This window comes from Heterodontus francisci, chromosome 19, assembly GCF_036365525.1.
Source record: "Heterodontus francisci isolate sHetFra1 chromosome 19, sHetFra1.hap1, whole genome shotgun sequence".
NCBI lineage: Eukaryota > Metazoa > Chordata > Chondrichthyes > Heterodontiformes > Heterodontidae > Heterodontus > Heterodontus francisci.
The window spans coordinates 50,423,454-50,438,586 of NC_090389.1; the positions used below are offsets into that span (position 1 = coordinate 50,423,454).

A 15,133-nucleotide genomic window follows, 5' to 3' on the forward strand; every position below is an offset into this window, starting at 1 on the left:
AGGTACTGCTTTCCTTTTGGACGACCCGAGGGTGCATTAAAGGCTACCCTATCTCTCCTGGAGAGGGTGAGTAGTTAATATTTTACTGTGTGAATTTCACATATTAGGAGTAATTTATGGTTAATGACATGCATGTTTAAAGTATTATTATCCAGTATCTCTAAGAATTCCTCCTAAATACTGCAGTTAGATATTGTCAGGACCTAATCTTTACTGGAAACATTAATTGCTGTCCAGTCCAACTTTTTCGCGTGTCACAAAAAGTTCCACAAGACAACTCATGAAAAGTGTCAATTTCCCTGTTTCAGGACATACATATTGTCACGGAACTAATTTTTTTCTCCTCTGTTTAAAACAGTGTACCTTTAAGACAGAGAGAGAAGTTTTTTTTAGGTGCTTTGAGAACAGTGCCACAGCCTGCCTGTTCCCTAGGTGTTGTAATGTTTCAATTTTGACTGTGTGCAGGGACTGGCTGAAACCAGTCTGAAGTAGAATCCAACGAATTGTGCTTACTAAAAAGAAGCTGTCTATATCTCAGCAGAGAAAATCTACATTGAGCTTAGACTGCATTTGCCTAAGAAGGAAAAAACCCTGGAAAGAACATTTTCATTGTCTGAGATAGTAAATTCTGTTTTACTTCGAAACTCTAAGAAGTTTCTGCTACAGAAGTAATTTTCTCTATTGCCTGTTTGTGTTTGCCGGAATTCTCAGTAAAGTTTCTTCCAAAAGACTGCCAATTTAAAATTCAAGTAGACCTATTGCCGTACTCCTCGTTGAAAGAACTGTGTGACACCTGCTGTAGCTGAAATACTTTGAATGCCTATCTATTAAAGACTGTCTCGTTGAATTCGCCTGAAGACTTTGAGTGGCATATGATTACTCTACTCTGGAACACTTCATCAACCGGGAACATAACCCAACAGGACCTCCAACCCAGCTACTTATTTTATTCCTAGGAAACCCTATGTAAATAAAAAACGGTTAATCAATAGTTTTTGAATGTGTGTGTGCATATGGGGGTTAGGTTAAATAAGAAGTTATAAGGTCTTTAGACATAAATTTATCTTAATAGTGTTTAAGATTTAGTTTATTAATAAATAGTTAATTTGTTGTTGTTTAAAGATACCTGGTTTGGTATATTTTATTCTGGGGGTGAATAAAGTGTTTACTTTGGCTGTTTTCCGGTTCGGTGGAAAATCTTTAATAATGTAGTGTGCTCTGTTGATTGATGGGACTGAATTGACAGTGCATTGCTCCCACCTCAGTCGTAACTTATTAATTTGGGGCTCATCTCTGGGATCATATTAATTGCTGTCGTCTCTAGGATCATATTAATTGGGTACTCAATTGTCGGGATCCAAATCCAACGCCAATTACATAATTCGTAAGGGGAGTAATAATTTGAGCGAGAAAAAATAAAAGGAACCAGGTTTTTTGTATAATAGAATAAGGGCTATATCATCAGAATAGCATTAGCAGTTGCTGCAGAGTTTCTGGGAAAGGAGAATGTGTCCCTTAGTGACTTGACAACTTTAACCAAAATTAAACTAAAAGATTTGGCAGCAAAGTTGGGGTTAGAATTGAAATCAGGTGCTGAAAAAGCAGAGATAATTGACCTAATAGCCCAATGTTTAAAAGTAGAAGAAGAGGAAGAACAAAAAGACAGTAGGTCAGAGGATGATGCAGTTGAAGTGGTTAGCAATGGAAAAACTCAGGCTTGAACAGGGAAAAGAAATGGCAAAACCTGAGGCTGAGAAAGAATTAAGAAAACTTGAATTTCAGAAAGAAAGTGAAAGAGAAGAGAGGGAATTTAGGTTAAAAGAGATGGAATGAAGACAAAGGGGTAGTCTTGAATCCAGGGAAAATTCTGGTCAGGAAGAAACAGTATTCAGCTCAGAACTCAGTGAAAAGCTGTTTAAACTTATACAAGCTTGAGGAAAGTTTGAGGAAAGGGACGTAGAGGCATTTTTTATATCTTTTGAAAAAATAGTCAAACAAATGAAATGGCCAAAGGAAAGCTGGACACTGCTTATGCAAAGCAGGTTGATAGGCAGAACTCATGAAGTTTATGCCATTCTTCCTGAAGAGGCTTCTGCTAATTATGAGATGGCAAAAAAGGCTATTCTTGCTGCATATGAGTTAGTCCCTGAAGCTTACCATCAGAAGTTTCGGAACCTGTGGAAATTGGCTAGGCAGACGTATGTAGAATTTGAGAGGGTGAAGCAAATTAATTTTGACTGTTGAATACATTAAAGATGGAAACCACATATGAGAACCTTTGAGAGTTGATTCTCTTGGAAGAGTTTAAAAATTCCATCCCTTCAGTAGTAAGAACTCATGCGGCACAGTGGCGCAGTGGTTAGCACCGCAGCCTCACAGCTCCAGCGACCCAGGTTCAATTCTGGGTACTGCCTGTGTGGAGTTTGCAAGTTCTCCCTGTGTCTGCGTGGGTTTCCTCCGGGTGCTCCCGTTTCCTCCCACATGCCAAAGACTTGCAGGTTGATAGGTAAATTGGCCATTATAAATTGACCCTAGTATAGGTAGGTGGTAGGAAATATAGGGACAGGTGGGGATGTGGTAGGAATATGGAATTAGTGTAGGATTAGTATAAATGGGTGGTTAATGGTCGGCACAGACTCGGTGGGCCGAAGGGCCTGTTTCAGTGCTGTATCTCTAAACTAACCTGAAAGTTTTGAAAGCTAGACAAGCAGCAGAAATAACTGATGATTTTGAGCTTATGAATAAGCCAAAACCTTTTGTCCGTCACCCCCATAAACCCGAGAAGGTTAGAAAGTGGGAGAGTGAAAGGAAGGCAAGTAGCCGGGGACAAGAAGGAACAGCTGGGAATGTCCCAGGATCACCTTCTCAGGCCAGAAAGGAAGGTGCTGAGGGTAGAAGTGAGGTCCAAAAGCCAAAGTGTTATCATTGCCACAAAATGGGTCATCTTCGTTCATAATGCTGGAAATTGCGAGGTAAACCCATAGGACTTGTTGGGGTACACAAAGCTAATCAGTGAAAGTAGCTCTGATTGAGAGTACAGCAGACCAGGCAGCTGTAAAACCAAATACAAAAACTAAAGTGAGTATAGAAGCTAAGAATAAGATACCTGAAAGTTATAATGAATTTTTGTCAAAGGGTAAAGTAACTCCATATCCTTTAAGTGAGGCAAGAAAACCAATCATTATACTCAGGGATACAGGAGAAATCCAAACACTCTTGCTGGGGAAAGGTATAACGTTTCCACCAGAGAGCGCCTTGAACACTAAAGTTTAAGTTAATGGAATTGGCATGGAGTATTTACCCGTACCTTTATATAAAGTACACCTAGAGAGTGACTTAATATCTGAGATGGTAACTAAAGGAGTTGTCCACAGTTTGCCAGTAGAGGGAATTGATCTACTCCTAAAAAATTGTTTGACCGGATCAAAACTATCAGTTTCTCCTACAATTACAGATGAACCAAGTGATGTTATAGAAACAGAACAATTACAGGAACAAGGTCCAGGAATATGTGTAGTCACCTGAGCAATGGCTAAACAGGTTCTATTGTCGGAGGTAAAAGTGGCACTGCAAACAGATAGCCAAGTATCTGAAACCTTATTTGGGGATTGAGATAATCCAAATGAGATGTTTAACAGATCTTCTATAATTGCAGCACAGCAAGCTGATCCAGAGTTATACAGAACAGCACAGATGGCTCTGACAGAAGCTGAGGCGAATGGAGTTTCAAAAGGCTATTATATGGAAAATGGGGTTTTGAGGAGGAAATGGAGACTGCCTCATAGACCTGCGGATGAAGACTCCACAGTTGTTGAACAGATAGTGGTACCACCTAACTATCGCCAGTGATTATTAAGATTAGGACATGACATTCCTTTTGCAGGACATAGGGGGATTTGGAAGACTCAATCACGTATAAGCCAGCATTATTACTGGCCATGCCTTACAAAGGATGTGAGACATTTTTGTAGGACATGCCATACATGCCAAATTGTGGGAAAACCGCAGCCTACCATAAAACCGGCACCACTAGTTCCCATACCAGTGATTGAGGAACCATTTAGCAGGGTATTGGTAGAGTATGTAGAACCCTTGCCAAAAACAAAAGCAGGACATCAATACATACTCGAGGACACCACTGCAGGAGTTCCTCAGGGTAGTGTCCTAGGCCCAACCATCTTCAGCTGCTTCATCAATGACCTTCTTTTAATCATAAGGTCAGAAGTGAGGATGTTTGCTGATGATGGCACAATGTTCAGCACCATTCGCGACTCCTCAGATACTGAAGCAGTCCATGTAGAAATGCAGCAAGACCTGGAAAATATTCAGGCCTGGGCTAGCAAGTAACATTCACGCCACACAAGTGCCAGGCAATGACCATTTCAAACAAGAGAGAATCTAACCATCTCCCCTTGACATTCAATGGCATTACGATCACTGAATCCCCCACTATCAACATCCTGGGAGTTGCCATTGACCAGAAACTGAACTGGAGTAGCCATATAAATACCATGGCTACAAGAGCAGGTCAGAGGCTAGGAATCCTGCAGCAAGTAACTCACCTCCTGACTCCCCAAAGCCTGTCCACCATCTACAAGGCACAAGTCAGGAGTGTGATGGAATATTCTCCACTTACCTGGATGGAAGCAGCTCCAACAACACTCAAGAAGCTCCACACCATCCAGGACAAAGCAGCCCGCTTGATTGGCACCCCATCTACAAACATTCACTCTCTCCACTACCGACGCACAGTGGCAGCAGTGTGTACCATCTACAAGATATACTGCAGCAACGCACCAAGGCTCTTTAAACAGCACCTTCCAAACCCATGACCTCTACCAACTAGAAGGATAAGGGCAGCAAATGCATGGGAACACCACCACCTGCAAGTTCCCCTCCAGGTCACACACCATCCTGACTTGGAACTATATCGCCGTTCCTTCACTGTTGCTGGGTCAAAGTCCTGGAACTCCCTTCCTAATAGCACTGTGGGTGCACCTACCTCACATGGACTGCAGCAGTTCAAGAAGGCAACTCACCACCATCTTCTCAAGGACAATTAGGGATGGGCAATAAATGCTGGCCCAGCCAGTGACACCCACATCCCATGAATAAATTTTTTTAAAATACTTACTATCATGGTTATGGCTACTCGATTTCCAGAGGCCGTTCCTTTGAGGACAATTACTGCTAAAATAGTAGTAGAAAAGTTAACCCAATTATTTACGAGATATGGATTACCACTTGAAGTTCAATCAGATCAAGTTCTAATTTCATGTCTAAGATATTTCAAGAAGTCGTAGGCAATTTGGGCATCAGACAGTTGAAATCTTCAGCATATCACCCACAGTCACAGGGAGCTTTAGAGAGGTACCACCAAACTCTCAAAACATGATTAGAACATGCTGTCACGAATATCTGCATGACTGGGATAAAGGACTAGACTTTATTTTACTTGCCACCTGAGATTCACCAAATGAGTCTACAGGCTTTGAACTGGTTTATGGACATGAAGTAAGAGGTCCTCTAAAACACGCCAAAGACAGATTCTTAGAACAAAGGAATGAATCTTCAGTACTAGACTATGCATCTGTGTTCCGAGAAAGGCTCACGAAAGCTTGCGGTGTGGCTCAGGAACACCTTAAAACATCCTATGCCAATATGAAAAAATGGGCAGACACAATGCAAAGACCTGCAATTGTCAACCAGGGGATGAAGTATTTGGTGATGTTACAGTTACAGGGGGAACCATTAAAAGCACGGTTCAGTGGTCCATATAAAGTGATTAAAAGAGTGGGTAAGGTAGATTACTTGATTGACACCCCTGATCACCAGAAGAAGAACTGCTTCTGTCACATCAGTATGTTAAAGCACTATTATCGCAGGGAGGAGGATAAGCCAGTACAGGTATGTCAGGTAATGGGGACTCTTGAGAAGGAAAAGGATAGTGGGGATGAGGCAGAAGGTGGCCTAGACAATTCTCAGATTGAACCTCCAAGTGAATACAGAATGGCTAGGAAAATTGGACAACGTGCATTTGCACTTAGAGGTACAACAATGTGAAGACCTAACCAGGCTCTTCACAACATTTAAAAGAGTCTGTAAGGATAAGCCAGGACAACCTTAGCCACACATGATATGGATATAGGGGAATCCGTTCCTTTAAAGCAACATCCTTACCGCTTAGGTCTGGACAAACAGGCTCAAGTTAAAGCAGAAATCCAATACATGCTGGAAAACAACTTAATCAAACATAGTCAAAGCAGCTGGAGTTCACCAATAGTCTTGGTGCCTAAACCTGACGGGTCAACCCGGTTTTCTATAGACTCCAGAAAAGCCAATGCAGTGACGAAGGCAGACTCCTACCCAATTCCGCTTTTAGAAGATTGTATCGACTGAGCGGGCAGTGCTAGGTTTCTTACCAAGAACGAATTATTAAAGGGAAACTGGCAAGTTCCTTTGACTCCTCGAGCCAAAGAGATATCAGCTTTTGTAACACCTGACAGTCTTTATCAGTGCCAGGTGATGCCTAAAAATTGCCCCAGTCACTTTTCAAAGATTAGTGAATCAGGTGGTAGCCAGTGTTCCCAACTGTGTAGTGTATCTGGATGATGTACTAATATACAGTAACACTTGGCAAGAACACTTAAACCAGCTAAAAATTCTGTTTAAAAAATTGCAAGCCTTGGACTTAGTGATAAATCTGGAAAAAAGCCAATTCGGAAAAGCAAGAGTAACTTACCTCGGACACATAGTGGGGCAAGGACAAGTATTGCCAAAAGCGGTAAAGTTACAAGCCTTAGTAGAGTTCCCTATCCCTAGATCTAATGAGGTTTTTAGGGATGTGCGGTTTTTACAGGAAATTTGTACGGAACTTTAGTACTGTAGCTGCTCCATTAACAGATTTGCTACAAAAAAAGAAAAACAAGGTAGTATGGTCAGATGAATGCTAGGCAGCTTTTGAAAAGCTAAAGGCAATCTTAACTAACGAATCAGTGTTGGCTGCTCTAAATTTTGCTAAACCCTTCAAAATAGCATTTGATGCTAGTTACCTGGGGGGTTGGTGCAGTCCTATTGCAGGATGACGAATCAGGCATAGAAAAGCCAGTAGGGTACTTTTCAAGATAACTAAATTGCCATCAAAAAAAGTATTCCACTGTGGAAAAAGAAACATTAGGACTTTTGCTGACTCTCAAACATTTCGAAGTATATGTCCGCCAAGACTATAAAGAAACACTAATATACACTGACTATAACCCATTAACATTTATGGAAAAATTTAAAAACTGAAATGCTAGAATACTTAGATGGAGTTTGTTGTTACAGCCTTATCATTTGAAAATTGTACATGTTTCAGGGAAAAACGATGTTATCGCCGCACTTTTAACTACGAATCTAACCTTGTTAAGTTACATAAATGTTGATGGTACCAAGAAAAGTTCTCTGAATTATCAGTAGAGTGAATGGGGGTATGAATGTGAAAAAAATGTTTTGAGTGGTTTTTTTTCAGTTTTTATTTTTTGCATTGTAATAAAATGCATTTTAAGAATGGTGTTTCATTTCGCCAAGGGCGGAGGTGTCATGGAACTATTTTTTTCTCCAAAGTGTGCTTGCCAAAAAGAAGCTGTCTATAGCTCAGCAGAAAAAATCTACATTGAGCTCAGACTGCATTTGCCTAAGAAGGAAAAAACCCTGGAAAGAAAATTTTCATTGTTGGAGGTAGTAAATTCTGTTTTACTTCGAAACTCTAAGGAGTCTGTGCTACAGAAGTAACTCTCTCTATTGCCTGTTCGTGTTTGCTGGAATTCTCAGTAAAGTTTCTACCAAAAGACTGCAAATTTAAAATTCAGGTAGACCTATTGCTGTACTCCTCGTTGAAACATCTGTGTGACACCTGCTGCAGCTGAAATACTTTGCCTATCTATTAAAGACTGTCTTGTCGAATTTGCCTGGAGACTTCGAGTGGCACCTGATTGTTCTACTCTGGAATACCTCATCAACCGGGAACGTAAACCACCAGGACTTACAACCCAGCAACTTATTTTATTCCTAAGAAATCCCATTTTTAAAAAAACAGTTAACCGATAGTTTTTGAATGTTTGTGTGTGTGCATGGGGGGCTTAGGATAAATAAGAAGTTATAAGGTCTTTAGACATAAATTTATTGTAACGATTTAATTTATTAATTAGTTCAAAGATACCTGGTTTGGTGTATTTTATTCTGGGGGTTAATGAAGTGTTTACTTTGGCTGTTTTCCAGTTAGGTGGGAAAACTTTAATAATATGCTGTGACCTGTGGAGTGATGGGACTGAATTGACAATGCATTGCTCCCGCCTCGATCGGAACAATATATATAAAATGCATTGTCATTTCTGTAATTGCAAAGGTGCTGATGAAGGATATAGTAACTCCTGTTCCTCAAGAAGAAGTTAAAGTTGTCATTCGGAAATGTCTGGAGAAAGCTGCTCTCGTGAACTATACACGACTTTCTGAGTATGCCAAAATTGAAGGTAAGTAACAAAGTGGTTTCTTATGAATGCAGTTCACTGGATGAAACACTTGGAGCCAGATTATTAAGAAAAATCCATATGTAAATGAGTGTTGATTCAGAAATGTATTGTTTGATAATGTATAGTCTTAAAATTAAAATTTAGATATTTTATAAGCAAATTAAAGACTTCTTAGTGACTTAAAGTTACTAAATATTGTTAATCTATTTAGTTAGAATTTTTTGCTCATTTTCAAAACAAACTTCAGGTTATGGTATTTCTACTGTTGGCTTAGTTTAGCTGTAAGTTAGCAAATATACATTAGCACCAAACGATTTATGAGCTGTGCGTTGCAGATTTGACAGGAGAAGCCGCAGAATGTATTATTAATAGTTTCAGGAAATCACAGCAGCCTACAAGTTTTTTTTTTGTTATAAAATTTGAGAATCAATGACAAATTCCAGAGTATAGTGCTTCAACACACAATATATACAAACTCAAACCACAATAGCTCTAGAATTATAAATTTCTGGCTGTAATGTGATTTATCGCGATCCAATCGTTTAGATTTGGAAATCTCTAAAGAAAGCGACCTTCATTACCAGATAGATTATGCAACAAAATCAGAAATCTCAAGTACAGTTTAAACAACATTTTAGTATCACCAGCAGTTGTGAAAAGAAGGTAAGCTTTTTCTGTACCATCACTGGAATTTGAAAAGTTTCCAAAGGGCTATATGCTATATTGTGCTGCAACGTGAAATAAGACAGAATGATAACATTGGATCAACTGTGAACTATTTTCATGTCCAAGAAGGTCAGAAATATGTAAGATCATATCATGGTGCTGGACCATATTGGAGCATTAATGCACAGCGCCACAGAATGAAGGAACACAGGTTTGTCTTCCCACACTTGCTTAGTTCCTGATTTCAGTTATGTTGTTGTCAGGTGAAGAGAAAGACATTTCCTCAAAAGGGGAGTAAAGATAGGACAGGAAGGCATCGACAGGCCACAATCACACATCATGTTCAGAGCCACATCAGAGAAATATTGCTGGCAGCCTGGGACAGTATCACCCACGGTCCCATCCATGGTCATTTCAGGGCCTGAATAGAGTAAAAGAAATGGGAAGGGAAGAGAAATAAATACAAAGGAAGTGAATTTCCACGTGGGTTCTCCCACTTGTCCACCATAGTTTGTGCAGGAGCTGGAGAACCCCCAGAATTACACAATTTTTCGAGGATTTCTACAGCTCTTCCACTGATGTTCCATCAAGCATGCTAGAGACCCTCATGGAAATTCACCCCCAAACATTTAAAATAGAAAGTTACCCTCAAAAGATGTGACAGCTAAAAGAGAGAATCATCTGAAAAAATGGAAGGATTGCTTTATGCTTTCTAATTCAAATCCGTCGAATAAGGACTAGCTGTACGATGATAATTTAGCAGAGTGTCTATTGAAGTCAAGTTCATATTTGATTTGTTTGTTTTGTTATATTCACAGATTTTTAACCTATTCAAAAGGATTTTGTGAATTCTTATACTGTTGATATGAAGATGGGGAGAGTGTATTTTTTTTACTTTCAAAGCAAGATATTAAAGTGGTATTTGATCTTGCTGACTATGGTCTGTTTATACTGATGTGTTTTAATTTTGGTTTACAAATGTTTAAATACTTGACTTGCTTCAAATTGTTTTTAATGGTCGACCTGTCTATCCTCACCCCCTTGCTTACACCATTACAGGTCTGCAGTCTGTATGGGTGAATCACTAGTTTCTTGTTTCCTGATATGAGTAAGACATTTCTGTTAGTTAAACAGACCTGACACATAGATAAGAATATAAATTATGGTATCTCTTAGTGTTAAGACTTTTAGAATGATTCATCAAATGACACCAGCCACAGTTGTCTCTTTATGGAAACTTCTTGTTTTTGAAGAGGAAAAGTGTGTGAACAGCTGCTTAAAGGTGCTTGTCTCTTGTATATTTTGTAAGGTAACAGTATTCTTTCATCTGGTTGTTGTCGCAATGTTAACTGTGTACTAAATGTCGAGGTTTCATGTAGTGCAAGTAGTTAGACAACAAATAGAGCAAATGTTTTTGAGTTAAGAATTGGGCACTAAAGGCATTTTGTAGCAACACTTTGAAAAATAGGTGAAGAATTTGAAGTTTAATTAATTTTGATATGTTGAGATTTAAAATTATATTTCTATAGTTTTGTTAGTAACAAAGTTGTGGAATAATGTAAAAAAACTAACACCTTTTTATTGTTTGAAAATGTTAGATTCTTACTTAGCTGGTGAGATCTGCAGTTGACTGCAAGTTTAGACAGAGCTGAGTGCATTTCTAGTAAGCTTGAGCACAAGATCGGTATGTGTAAGTAAAAATGCATTCAATTCCAGTGTAGATCCCATAGTGTTTGATTATTTCCCTTTTGTGCCTCAATTCTTTCTGGTTCCGTTAATGTACCCTGTTTTGCACTGTGACTTTTAGGTCTGGGAATACTATGAAGCAACCAAACACTTTTTTTTCCAGCTCTTTGTTCAGAGAAGTAATTCATTCCGCACTACCTGTTCTTTTCTGCTCCTCTCCTTTCTTGTTTTATATTGACTTAGTCACTTTTTTATATTCCTAAAAAAGTGGCTGTAGAAATATTTAGTGGCCAGCATGCAGGGATTGTGGTCTTAGCAACCCAGCATTCACCAACTGCATGTACCAGGCTTCCTTACATGGGCATAGTCCATTCTGTGCTTTATTGAAAATAGCTCAAATACACTGCCTGAAATTTAAAAATAGACTAGTACATTCCCTTCCCAGTTGTTTCATTATTGTTGTACAAGGATTTTATTCAAAGCTGAATTGGCTATGGGTTGGTATCCTTTTCACAATATGGTTTACCTTGTAATAATCAAAATCAAAGAGCAGCTTAATAGTACAGTGGTAGTGACCTAACTGTGGAAGTATCAATTGTTTGGGAATGTGCTTAAGACTATGCCTATGAAGAAATACCTGAGAGTGGTGTAGATACTAAAAGCATCTGCATTTAGTATCTTGTAGCCTAAATCAACAAAATTCTGTTTTCCTTTATTCATTATGTTTTATCATTAACAGATTACAAAATCTGAAGAGATTTGTCAGAATCATGGTCACAACTTCTTTTGTGACTCATGAGCATGCTGAATGGTTAAACCTGAATTATCTACAAATTCAAATATCTTTTTCTGCTGTCCTATGAATATCCCAAACAACACCAAAGCTTTTTATTCTTTCTGACCTAATATAATTTTCCTCTGACCTATGATCTCTTTACTTCTGACCTAAGCTTCTTGCATGCCCAAATCCTCTTTTATAGGGAAAAACAGAGAAATGTATGAGCATCCTGTCTTCTGCTTGGCCTCTCAAGTGATGGATTTAACCATTCGTGAGTACTTAACACATCCTTTCCACACTGTCTCTCGCTCTTTCTGTTGACATGATTTTAACGTCAGTCAAAGCCAGTCCCTGACCAGTTCCACTCTGCACTTTTCCTCCCTCAGTCTCCTTGTCTGTTGCTTCTGTTTGTGATCCCGAATGTTTGAAATCCAGCCAGTTGTTTTTGATCTACACCAGGTTTTTACACATGGCCCATTGTTTGTGATGAACTCAAAATATCTGTAAATTTTTAAGTTACTGTTATTGTCTGTGACTTGAATGCATTTTTACTTTGCTTCTGTGTATTCCTGAGTTGTAAGCACTTGTCACTGGTACACTATACAAAGCCAGGACTCACATATGTAGCCAGTGTCACGGAACTAGCCGTGAAAAATGGGTTGTTTATTAGGCATTCTGTTAGATCTATGTGGATATTTTAACCTTAGTCTGTCTTGTCTGTGACTGATTAAACAAATGTAATCATATACATACATGTTCTTTTTACATACTTTAACCTTTTCTCAATTTCAAGCTGCTGATGGATCATCTGATTTTTTTACATTTTAGGATTCAGTGATTCGCTTCTATCTTGAGCCCATTGCTTGCCTTCATCTCAGAATGTTAATTGCTGACTGTCCATCTGTGTGGTGCACCAGTATTGCCCTTTATAGTAACATCCATTTCTGTTGAGGGTAGTTGGAGGCATTGGGCAAACTTTTTGCAAGTCATTGGTGCCACACATCTAGGGTGTAGCTTTTGGTTCACTTGCTCATTAATCGTGCATATTTGTCTTGTTTTTCTCCCTTTCTCTCCTTGTTGCTCTCTCTCTCATATAGACAATCAAAAGGATCCAGGTGAACTATTGTATTCTACATCTTAATGTAGTATGACAATATCATTAGATTATTTCTATCATTTGAAAGTAATTTTGAGCAGCCTAGCTTCTTCTGAGGTGCTCTTCAGCAGGCTCAATTAATATTTAATGAGTCTCTGGGGTAGAAACACTTAAGGAGTTAATTTGTGCTGTCTATAGAGAGTATGGGATAGTATTAGTAAACAACAACTTAATAGGTTTAGAGGTTAACAACCAGGATTTTCAATTAGTTTGCAAGTTACAGCATCTTCAGAGTTTTTTTAATGTAAAGAAAAATTGATGTATGTACATCAAATTATGTTTCAATGATCAAAATAGCTGTGGCAACTATAGAATGTGATATTTTACTAATACTATTAATCATTCAGTAATTTTTGTTCTTAAATATTCCAATAGTCACATGTTAAAACAATCAATTTTATTACTGACAGTAGCTCAAATATAAATTGGATATACAATTATATTTAACACACACAAATAATGAATATGATATTTCTTACAATAAAGAGTACTACATCTTTGCTGTTTCCTTGTCAATCAATTTAACTACCTTTGATTCCATAATCACTATGAACTTACTGTACACTGAAACATAGCTCTGGAGAGAGTGCAACTTGCAGGTTTTTTTTAAATAGATCACCACTTAATGCATTTATGTGCACAAATTGCAGTGTAGTTTGCTGTACAATGTAATGTTTGATCTGTACAAAAAGAGCAGTTATAATGAAGTTTTCTTTCAGTTGTGTTTTATTTTACTGACATTAGTTTTTAAGGATCTTTGCCTCTTCTCTGAATCATAGTAGTGTGTGTATGTATCATCTGAGCCAAGGAAATTTTTCTTCCTATTGTGGATATAGTAGATTAAAATGCCAAATGTAGCTTTTAAAGCAAAACAATTTGTATAGAGCGTATGTCAGTGCATTACAAATTCATAACAGAACCATTGAGCAATAGTATACTTAACAATTAGCCTAGAAATTTCTGGTAATATTAGGTCTTATTTTAGGACAGGAGTTAAGAAGTTCCTTACATGAAGGCACTCAGTCTAAAACATTTTGAATGCATTGTAATATTCAGGCTATAATGATAACAAGCTATAGAGCACCATGCTTGTCTTATCGTCTGGAGTTAATACAGATTGTACCATTTATGGGCATTAACCAGACAAATCATCACTGTGAGTACTTGTGGAACTACAGTTGTAGGTCTCTGATGTTGTTTGACCTATTCTTGAGAGATGAGTCCCTAAACTCCATGGGCCCAGTCTCAGCATAAGCCAATCGGAAGTTCAGTAGAAGGGGTGGACTCAGTACCCAAATGTGCTGAGTCCCAGTCCAGGCTGCTAATTTTCATTGGGGTCTGCTTGGTGCAGACTCTCAGACTTGGACCCAGCATATAGGTTGGACCAGTGGTTATAAAGAGGGCTCACCTGGGCATCCAGGCCTGGGTCCCAGCAAAAATATTCTTCTCAGCCCCCTTCTAAATGGAACCTATCAGGGCAGTCAAATGACCAGTGACATTAAAAAGCAGGCTAATAGCAGCTGACCAGCACCAGTTGTCCCATCCCCCAGCCCCTCCTTTGTCAGGTGTTCAAGATGTGTCCATATTAATCTGGACACAGTGAAATGACTTCTTCCTGACCCCAAATACTCTGGTGGGGTCATGGGTGGAGGTCAGCCCCCATGCTCTGACACACTTCTGCTGGCAGAGTGTGTCTATTTAATTTCATTGCCATTTTGTCAGTAAGAGTACAAATATGGCTGAGATTACACAATGTAAATACTGCAAAACATAAAATGATGGAAGAAATGATAGACGAAGATTCCTTTAATTTAAAATTCCTTTAAAATATGTTTTTGTATGATATGCTGTCATTGTTAACTTGGCATCATTATACCAGGGTGATAAACATATCATTTTGATTACTATGGTAAAAGATAGAAGCAAAACTCTGCCAGATCCAAGGGAGAAAAATGCCAGCTGTTGTTACAAGTCCATCAACTTCTCTGTAGCGGTCAGAAATCAAGGAGGTATCCTGGAACATTGCTACCTGGATACATTAACAGTTCAAATCATCAACAGTAACAACTTGCATTTATATAGTGCCTTTAATGCAGTAAACTGTCCCAAGGTGCCACACAGGAGCATTATTGCAAAACTGTAGACAAAATACTTATGTGCTAGTGTCAAAAATCCAGTAACAACCTCCATATCTGGTTCATTCAGTAGCTGGGGTCATTCCCATTGTGATGATATCTCCATGTTATATTGCGTTGAGAATAGTTAACATATGAGTTTTCAATTAAATCAACTTAGGGACAGTGACTTAAAGTGAGCATGATCTTCTGATTTCTAAAG

At 38.6% G+C, this 15,133-nt stretch overlaps 1 protein-coding gene across 5 annotated transcripts in view; it reads left to right on the forward strand.

Moving 5' to 3' along the window:
- The window catches only part of cadpsa (Ca2+-dependent activator protein for secretion a), a 593,453-nt gene that overhangs the window by 433,973 nt on the left and 144,347 nt on the right, over window positions 1–15,133 (forward strand). For all 5 annotated transcript variants that reach the window (XM_068051590.1, XM_068051591.1, XM_068051593.1 and 2 more), the window contains exons 15-16: window positions 3–66; window positions 8,387–8,510. In XM_068051590.1, the coding sequence (XP_067907691.1) occupies window positions 3–66; window positions 8,387–8,510 (188 nt within the window). The remainder of the gene's footprint in view (window positions 1–2; window positions 67–8,386; window positions 8,511–15,133) is intronic.